We start from the raw sequence: 11189 nt of genomic DNA, 5'->3' as shown, positions 1-11189 counted from the left end.
TAGTAAGTTAGGATTTTAAGAGAATTTAAGGTTTACTGAGTAAAATTTAAGGTCTAAGGTTTAAAGTTCAACTTCTTTCTTTTTGTCAATGATAAATCATATTTATCTTTTAGAAATATTTTTAATAATTTATTTTCTTATTGTAGAAAATTTACTTTTAATATATTATTTTTATTTTTTATTTGTAAAAAATTTGATATGTAAAAACTAGTCTCTGACCCGTGCATACGCACGGGTCTTTTTTTCTTTTTGCATTTTATAAAATAATAATATAATAATTGTTATATTTATTTAAATAAATTTAAAAATTATAAATTTAATAATTAAAAAAACTAATAATAATATTATTAATAATTATAAATTATAAATTTTTGAAAGATTAAAAATTTATTTAATAAAATTATGTAATACAGTAACATTTTTTATAAATAAAAAAAATACTTATAATAATAGTAAAACTAATATTAACAATAATTTATAACTATATATATAAAATATATATTTTTGGTGTCCTCTTTTAATTTTTTAAATTTATCATCTTAACTATTACTTTTAAATTGAAATAACTATTCATATAAAAAAAATTACATTTTAATTTTATCATTTTACTAATTTTAGTAATTAATTTTTAAATTCAAATAATTATTTCGATGTTGAGATAAATCAACAACAAAACAAATGAAAACTGTAAATAGTTAAGATGTGGTTATGTAATAAACAAAAACAAAAATGTATGTCTAACTATACTAATGATAGTAATAATAATAGTAATATCACTATAATAATATCAAGCAATGATAAAAATGCTAATAACAATAGTAATAATAATATTATTATAATAATATCCCGTGATAATAACAACAACGATAATAATAATAATAATACCACTATAGTAATATAATAATTATTATTATTATAAGTGCAATATAATTATCATTATAAAAAATTATTGTTTATTTCTTTTAATTTACTAATTTTAGTAACTACTTTTTGAGTTCAAAGATTTAAAGATAAATCAACAACAAAACAAACAAAAAATACACTTAATTAATATATGATCCTGTATTAAATAAAAATAAGATGTCTCACTATACTAATAATAATAATAACAATGGTATAATAATATCCCATGATAAAAAAAAAATAACAATACAACAACAACATATATGTAAGGATATACATATCTTTACTGTCCTCTTTTGTTTTTATAATTTTATTCTCTTAATTATTATTTTTTAAATTTAAATAATTTTTCATAATAAAAAAATTATTATCAATTTTATTATTTTACTATTTTTGTAACTATTTATTTGAATTCAAATAATAATCAGATGTATAGTTAAATAAACAATACAATAAATAAAAAATGCAAATAATTGAGATATGCTCCATAATAAACAAAAGAAAAATGTGTGTTTAATAACAACAACAAAAACAACAACAACAATAATAAAAATAATAGTAATAATAATAATAATAATATCACTATAATAATTTCCCGTAGTGATAGAAATACTAATACCAATAGTAATAATAATAATATCACTATTATAATATCTCGTAGTGATAACAACAACAATAATTGCAATAATAATAATAATAATACCACCATGTTAATATAATAATAATTATTATTATAATAAAAATAATAATTTTTGGTTCTATTAATTTACCAATTATTGTAACTACTTTTTTAGTTCAAAGATTTAAAGATAAATGAACAACAAAACAAATAAAGAATTGCAAGTTTTTGAGATATGATCTCATATTAAATAAAAGTGGAATGTGTGTCTCAACTGTCAAAACGAGTAACTCGGTCTGACCCGGTTCGACCCACTATGGGTTGATTACTTAGCGAGTCAACCCAACTCGGCTCACTTATTAGTGAGTAAAAAAAATTTCAACCCGATCCGGTCTACCGCGGGTTGGTAGGTTAAACGGGTTGGCTCACTATACTACTAATAATAATAATACCGCAATAATAATATCTTGTGATAGAAAAATAAATAATAATACAACAACTACATACATGTCTATAGTGTCCTCTTTTGTTTTTAAAAATTTATCCTCTTAATTATTATTTTTTAAATTTAAATAATTTTTCACAATAAAAAAATTATTTTCAATTTTATTATTTTATTACTTTTGTAACCACTTATTTGAATCCAAATAATACTCATATGTATAAATAAATAACAAAACAATAAATAACAAAACAATAAATAAAAATTGCAAGTAATCGAGATATCCTCCCATGGTAAACAAAAGTAAATTGTGTATCTAACTATAATAATAATAATAATAATAATAATAATATCACTATAATAATATCCGACAGTGATAAAAATACTAATAACAATAGTACTAATAATAATATCTATATAATAATATCCCGTAGTGATAATAACAACAACAACAATAATAATAATAATACTAATACCACTATAATAATATAATACTAATAATTATTAAAAGAAATATAATTATCATAATAAAAAATGTTTTTTAGTTGTATTAATTTATTAATTTTAGTAACTACTTTTTAAGTTCAAAGATTTAAAGAAAATCAACAATAAAACAAATAAAAAATGCAAATAATTGTTATATGATCCCGTATTAAAATAAAGTAAGATGTGTGTTTTACTATACTAATAATAATAATAATAATAATAATAATAATAATAATAATGTCATTGTAATAATATCCCGTGATAAAATAATAATAATATATATATATATATATATATATATATATATATATATATATATATATATATCTTTAGTGTCTATTTTGTTTTTTAAAATTTATCTTATTAATTATTATTTTTTAAATTTAAATAATTTTTCATTATAAAAAAATCGTTTTAAATTTTATTATTTTACTAATTTTGTAATTACTTATTGAATTCTAATAATACTAAGATGTATTGATAAATAAACAACCAATAAATAGAAATCTGGAAATAATTGAAATAAAAGTGATAGTAAATAAAACTAAAATGAGTGTGTAATTATCATGATAATACCACTATAAAAATAATATTTCGTATTCACAAAACTAATAATAATAATAATTATTATTATATAATAATATAATAATAATAATAATATTAATAACAATAATAGGTTCGTAAAAATATAATAATAATAACCATTATTCAGTATAGTTATTATAATAAAAAAATAATTTTTAAGTTTTATTAATTTATTAATTATAATTACCTTTTTGAGGTGAAATATTTAAAGACAAATCAATTATTAAACAAATAAAAAAAGTGTTATGATCCCAAAATAAATAAAAATAAAATATGTGTCTGTTTGTACTAATAATAATATTATTATTATCTAGTGACAAAAAAAATAATGATAATACAACACTAACATTACGTAAATAAATACACATTTAATGTTCTTTGAATTTAGTTCTTTTAATTATTATTTTTTAAATATAAATAATTATTCAAGATGAAAGATATTATTTTTTCAATTTTATTATTTTATTAATTTTGTAATAACAATAATTCAAAAAATTACTTATAGAAATAACAATAATATAATACTAATGATAATATTAATAATCATAATATAATAACAATTTATTTTTATTACTAATAATTATAACAACAACAAAAATAATAACAATAATACAAATTTTAATTGATACAATATCAATAATAATAAAAATTATAATAATAATAAAATTTAGTACTGTTACTAATATTTTAATGATTTAAAGTATAAAATTAATACAACAATTTTAATAACAATAATAATAAAAATTATAATAACTTTGATAATATAAAATATAATAATACTATCATAAGAATTATTATAATAATATTCGTAATAATATAAATAACAATAAAAAATATTATTATAAATAAAAGAATATTTATAATTATTATAATAAATATAATAATATTCACAATAATAATATCAGTAATAATAAAAGTTAACGTGACAAATAAAATAAAATAATATAATAACAATAATAATGACAAAAATAATATTAGTATTAATAATTCTAATAGTAATAAAACAATTTTAATAATAACAATAAAATGAATTGTAAAAATAATCTTAATAATAATAAAAAAATATTGAAATAATAATAATTTTAATAATAATAATAATAATATTAATGACAATAATAATAATATTAAAAATAATTATAATGATGTATAAAATTAAAATATTAATATTAATAATAATAGTAATATTTAATTTTTAGTAATCAGCTTGTGATTATTTTAATTTTTTAATTAAAAAAAAATTGGCACGTGTCAAAATATGATTCTGCCACGTATCAATTATTGAAGTGAAAAATATCAATTTGATCCCTGTATTTGTTATTTGTCTTAATTTAGTCCTAATTTCATTTTAAACTAAAGTAATTTTATCTCTTTCAAATTGAGACCAAATTAAAAAAATCACGACATGTGACAAAACCCTAATTTGACACGTGTCAACTGTTTTTTCAAGAAAAAAGTAAAAAAAATAAAAAAAAATCACGAGCTGACACGTGGCACAAAATTAACGCCGTCAATTATGCCATAACAAAAACGACCAAATTGGAACAAATTTTCAAAAAATATGACCTTCTGTGTGATTAAACCTAAAAGTAAATTGTATGTCTAACTATAATAATAATAATAATAATAATAACACAAATAATAATAATAATAATACTCTAGATTATTATCCTGTAATGATACAAATAATAATAATAATAATAATAATAATAATAATAATAATAATAGAACAACTACATATATGAAAATATACACATATTTGATGTCTTCTTTTGTTTTTACAATTTTATCCTTTTAATTATTATTTTTTAAATTTAACTAATTATTCATAATAAAAAAATTATTTTTTCAGTTTTATTATTTTACTAATTTTAGTAACTATTTTTTTATTTAATTACTCCGATGTAATAATAAATTAACAACAAAACGAACAAAAAAGTGCAAGTAATTGGAACATAATCATATAGTAAGTAAAAATAAGATGGGTGTCTAACTATAATAATATCCCGTATTGATAATAATGATAATAATAATACACAACTACATATATAGATATACATGGTCTCCTATTTTGTTTTTACAATTATATTCTCTTAATTATTATTTTATAAATTTAAATGATTATTGATAATAAAAAAAACACTTTTTAGTTCTATTATTTTACTAATTTTAGTAACTATTTTTTTTAATTCAGCTAATTCTTCAGATGTAAAGATAAATCAACAACAAAACCAATAAAAATGGAAGTAATTAATATATAATCCGTAGTAAATAAAAATAAATGTGTATCTAAATACTACAATTAAAATAATAACACTAAGATTAATATTAATATAATAATAATAACACTAATATTATTTAAAATAAAAATACAAATAATAATAATAATAATTATTATTATATTAATATTAATACTAATACTAATTATTCTTTTTCAAATTTAAATGATTATTTATAATATAAAAAATTACATTTTAATTTTATTATTTTACTAATTTTAGTAACTACTTGTTTGGATTCAACTAATTACTCAAATGTAAAAACAATCCAACAACAAAATAAATAAAAATACAAATAATTAAAATATAACTTCATAGTATATAAAAGTAAAATTTGTATTTAAATACTATAATCCAAATAATAAAAATGTAAATAATTAAAATATAATTTTGTTTCAAAATTGAAACAATAACAATAATACTAATATTATTTATGATAAGTATAGTACTAATAACAATAAATAATAATAATAATAATAATAATGTTATTAATAATAGTAAATTTTTCTAGTTTTTTTCATAATATATAAAAAGAATAATATATTATATGTTGATATTATAAGTAATACTATACTAATATTTTTACTACTACTAATATTATCAATAAATTTAATAATAATCACAATCATATATAATCATAATATTAATATATTATATATTAATATGGTTAATAATACTAATAATAATAATAACAATAATAATAACACTAATAACTTTACTATTACTAATAATGTTAATAATTTTTTCAATAACAAAATATAATAATAATAATAATAATACTAATAGTAATACTAATAATTTTACTACTAATTATAGTTAATAATTTTTCTAATTACTTCTTTACTACTACTAATAATAATAATAATAATAATAATATATAATAATAACAATGTTAATAATACCAATAATAATAATAATAATATATAATAGTAACATATTATAATAATAATAATAATAATAATTATTATAATATTAATATTGATTATAATTTTACTATTATCACTATAAATAATATTTATAATAATAATATTATTAATAATTACAAATAATAATAATACTTATAAAAATATTACAAATAATAATATTATTAATAATTACAAATAATAAAAATTATAAAAATATTACAAATAATAATATTTCTTATAATTAATATTATAGTTGAAATCATAAATAAATGAAAAAATAAAAATAAATTGGTTTTTGTAGGATTTGAATCCGGGTCCTTTTGTTACACAGTTTTAAAATGACGAAAAAACTAAACTTTATGACACTTGTCAATAAAAGGAGATGAGTAATGTAGTAATTTTTGTGGTATCTTCTTTTCTTAATATGTAATAGACTACAATTTATAAGCAATATCAATGTCCAATTATTATAATAAATACAATAAATATTAAAAAAAAAAATAACAGTAACCAAAAGCAAAAGATATTAAAACCTTAAAAAAAAACTTCTTTTCATAAAATAAATTTATAATAAAATACGATTTGATCACATATTCATAAAATTATTAGATAAATAAAATAAAGTACTGTAAATATATTTAAAAATTAAAATATATTCAAAAATACAAAATGTGTCTAATTTAATTTGAGAAAAAATCTAAAAAGATAATTAAAAATAAAATAAAATTTATTTTATCCTAAAAGTATGTAAAAAATAAAAATATATGATATTTATAGTTTTAAAATAAAATACATATCAAATCATAATAAAAAAATAAATAATAATAACTATTATAATAATTATATTTATTATTAATAATAATAATAATAATAAGGTAATAAAAATAATTATAGTTGTTATTAATGATAATAATATTTATAGTCGATAATAATAATCAATAACGATAATATAATTATAGATAATAATAATAATAATAATAATAATTATAGTTATAATTAGTAATAATTATAATGTAAAAATAAAATAATTATATTTTATAATAATAATAGTAATAACAACAAATAATAATAATAAGAATGGTGAATAATAAAAATAATATTAATAGTAATAATAATTATGGTGGTTAATAATATAATATTTTTGAAATATTAATTTTTTAAATTAGATAACAATTAGTCATATATAAAATATCAATCTCAGAACAATTAATAATTATGTTTTATTTAAATTGTTGTAATTAGTAACACTCTCATACTTTATGGTTATAATTTATATCTATTTTTACTATAGTTTTTTTTAATAGATTATTATTATTATTATTATTATTATTATATAATTTGACAATAACTTTTTCATTGAATTTAAAATTTATTGTATTTTATATTATTATTTATTTTCGATCTGCACATCCGATGTATACCAACTAATTCGAGCATGCATGGATGTAATTATTATTGACTATTTTTTATTTTTAATATCTTCATTAAGAAATAAATAATATAATTATTTTTATGTTTGACGAAAATATTTATTTATATTATTATATATATATATATATATTATGATTATTTATATTTTGTAAGAGTTTATAGATAATATTTTAATTTTTCAATTCAAACCTAATTATTATTCGATCAAAGGATAATTTGGTCAATACATTTTATAATAGTCTGTCGTTGTTAAAATAACCCTTGTTTTCTGATATTCAAATCCCCTTAATTTTCATCTGATCTTCAAACCCTTAATTTTGATCTTTCAGTCAGCATTTCTACTTTATACAATCTCATTTCAAATAGTTTCCATTCAAATCTCTTTCTCTCTCTTTCTGTTAATTTTCAAGCACCGGAGCTTTGGCCCTCTCTGTTCCTGCTGTCTGATTTCTCTTCGTCTAATAATATTTTGCTTGTGCTTTATTTTCTTTTCAGTTGCGCTGTTATTTATATTGTTTCCTATTCTTTTCGTTTCTGTTCTTGTTTTCTTCTCGTAACCATGGATGCAGGATCTTTGAGTTCTTCTGGAGCCCTCAAAGATCGGATGACGCTATCCTCTTCGAGAACAGTTTATTCAAAGAAAGAGTTCCCAAAAAAATGTAAAGAAATTATGGCAAGATTTTTTTCCCTGATTATAATTTGTGTATATTTTGCATGATTGTCGGGGCAACATTTTAGATTAGTGTTTAAAATCTAAGTAATTAGAAGTTCTAATTTTGTAGAAATGTTCAGAAAACTTGAAATTAGTTTAATATTTTCAAAGATTTTGAATGGCTTTGAAAACTAAAGATGATAAATCTTCATGTCTTACTTTGAATTTGTTTATGGAAAGCCACCTGCACCAGCTGACTTAATTCCGGGAAAATGCACCATCTCTTCCTCTATTATTTCCCAACACTACAATTTGAACCCTTTGGGGGCATGCCGTTTTTAACACATGCACCTCCTCCTGCAATGTTCTTTCAGGTTGCCAAACCTCTCTCGCCAATACAATAGTCAACCAAATTGATTATTACTTCAATTGATTATTATTTCAAGTAAATTATTGTTTGTTCTTCGTTATTTACTGTAGTGTTTCCCAACAAATCTTTGCAGTTGAATTTTATCTTCAATGTTCTTTTGTTTATGCAGTGATGCTAATTTAGTGAGGGATGAGTATTTAAGGTTCAACATGGATGAACAAAGATGGGTTCCAATTTCTCTGATTGCAAGCTTCCTCGTGTAAGTTAATTATTCTTGATCGAGTAATATTTTCAACCTATTCTGCATAAATTACAGTTTCATATCTTAAACTTATGTGTAGTGGTGATTTTTTATGATCTTGGTAATATGGTTCAATGTTTTAGACAGTAATAATCTATTTTTTATGGATTTTATTGATGGATTGTTATTTACCTTTAAGAAGTTTTAGGCTTTCATGGCTGATGAAAATTTTTCTTACCCTAAGAGCATTGTTGGCAGTATAATTCGAAGATAAAATATAAAGGAATAATGAAGATGGAAAAAATGAATTTACGTGATGTTTAGGAGAAAACAGTCTGTTTTTATCATTCCAAATTTGCTAGCTTTTTGTTTGGTGAATTTGGCTTTGATACTATGCTGCTTTTTAATACCCTTGTATGTTATTATTGGTTATATTTTTTAAATGTGACAGAATTAATGTGGAAATAAAAGTTTAAAACACAGTATTCATCACAATATTTTGACAGATAATAAAAATGTAAATTACAGCTTTGATTCTTTATCCTAATTATAAAATTCTTGTTAACTTCTTAATTTTAAATTGTATTTTATTGCTTATCTTTTAAATTTGAGTCAATTTGATTTTAAAATAAATATAACTTTTAAATTTTAAGATGGGACATTTAACAGTAAAAATTGTTCTATTATAATTTGAGTATTATTTGATTTAAGCCGTACAAAGCAGTCAAATCATCATTTTATAAATTATATTTTTCCTTTAATAAATAACCGTTATAGCTTAATTATTTAATTATGGCATGTTATAGCTTAATTATTTAATTATTACAAGCTGCAACTAAGGTACACAATAAATTGCTCAACAAGCTTTATGAATGCACCTGTCCAATTCTTTGATCAGACCCCTGGTGGGAGAATACTGAACAGGTTAGAATAAGATGTCTTCAGGGAATAATAGCAGATAATGATAATATGAATTTTATGTTTCACGATTTCTTCTGTTTTGTGTAGGTTATCTTCAGATCTTTATACCATTGATGATTCACTTCCATTCATTCTGAACATTCTCCTAGCGAATTCGTAGGCCTGTTGGGTATTACAATAATTTTGTGTTACGTACAGGTACAACGATTTTCTTAGTTTGTCATATGTATTATGGAACTACCAATATTTGTCTTAATGTTCCCCATGATCTATTTTTATCTTTCGATTTTCTGTAGGTCTTCTTCTTACTCTTGCTATTGCCATTTTGTTATATCTACAGTAGATTTCAGGTATTATTTTTTCTTATTGACACTTTCATATTTAACCACACTCCTTGTTTTTTAGAATGTAAGTTCCTAAAACTATTAGGATTATTTGTTATTAAATTGTACGAATTTGGAAACCCTCATAATTATGGAGTACAAAATAAAGCTTTTATAAAACTACAAATAAATTATTTCAGTGTTTCTTGGGTCTCAAACGTTTAAAACCATAATCACTTCTTTGACTTGGTATAATAGACAACAATCAACTGATCTATGCAGTGGCTTCAGTTCTTCTACAGGTCAACATCGAGAGAATTACTACGACTGGACAGTGTTTTACGCTCTCCAATATACTCATCATTCACGGAAACACTTGATGGATCATCAACTATTAGGGCGTTTAAATCTGAGGTAAATATAAGTCATTTTATAGTAATGATAATAAATAGAACTTTGTATCATGTTGAAGAACTTTACTCAACAAGGGTACTTAAGATATATATTGCATATCAATAAGATTTGAGGACGAGAAGATAGCTATTTGTTTAAAATCTTTTACTTGTCACATCCATTCATAATATGAAAATGAGTTGATTTGATTGTAGTAGCAGGCATAGTGCATGTGAAAATTACATTTTTGTTTATAGATCACGTTTCAATTCTGAATGAATATGCTGTCACAGTTTTAGTTTTTTGTTTTAATATTCTTCCTATATAGGGAAATGATGGAAACTTTTGGGATTTGATTTCAGCTTCACAACTCCATTAATGAATCATGGTGTGGTAAAACAATTAGACTCTGATAACCTGCTGCCACTACGGACTGATATGGGTCCTTCTTCCTGTCATGATGTGATTTTATCCTGCTGGCAAGATGAACTGAGTAACAATGGCTCTAACCATCTTTGTTTAGAGCACTCTGTAGTGCATCTGGATGGTCATATCTCCGCCTGGGTTTAATGAAGGTATTTTTCAAATTGAAATCGTGTTTTCCTCCCACATACTAAACCAAAGTTTGTGCATAATTCTCTA

At 19.9% G+C, this 11189-nt stretch overlaps 1 protein-coding gene across 10 annotated transcripts; it reads left to right on the top strand.

Moving 5' to 3' along the window:
- The first annotated feature begins 7911 nt into the window (after positions 1–7911).
- On the top strand, positions 7912–11052 carry LOC114183674 (ABC transporter C family member 13-like). Of its 10 annotated transcripts, XR_003604497.1 has the most exons (8): positions 8146–8306; positions 8674–8744; positions 8839–8928; positions 9740–9834; positions 9919–10029; positions 10128–10181; positions 10446–10568; positions 10910–11052. XR_003604497.1 is itself a non-coding variant. In XM_028070777.1 (5 exons), the coding sequence occupies exons 2-5, from the start codon at positions 8893–8895 to the stop codon at positions 10958–10960; spliced, it is 264 nt and encodes an 87-aa protein (XP_027926578.1). In that variant the 5' UTR covers positions 7912–8744; positions 8839–8892; the 3' UTR covers positions 10961–11052. The 10 variants fall into 10 exon arrangements, 4 of the variants coding, with proteins under 4 accessions (XP_027926578.1, XP_027926579.1, XP_027926576.1 ...); XR_003604495.1 differs by having other exon boundaries at positions 7913–8744; XR_003604496.1 differs by lacking the exon at positions 8674–8744 and having other exon boundaries at positions 7914–8306.
- Positions 11053–11189: the final 137 nt, after the last annotated feature.

Source organism: Vigna unguiculata, chromosome 5 (assembly GCF_004118075.2).
Source record: "Vigna unguiculata cultivar IT97K-499-35 chromosome 5, ASM411807v1, whole genome shotgun sequence".
NCBI classification, from domain to species: domain Eukaryota; kingdom Viridiplantae; phylum Streptophyta; class Magnoliopsida; order Fabales; family Fabaceae; genus Vigna; species Vigna unguiculata.
The sequence above is the reverse complement of the archived record's forward strand: the minus strand, read 5'-3'. Positions and strand labels throughout refer to the sequence as shown.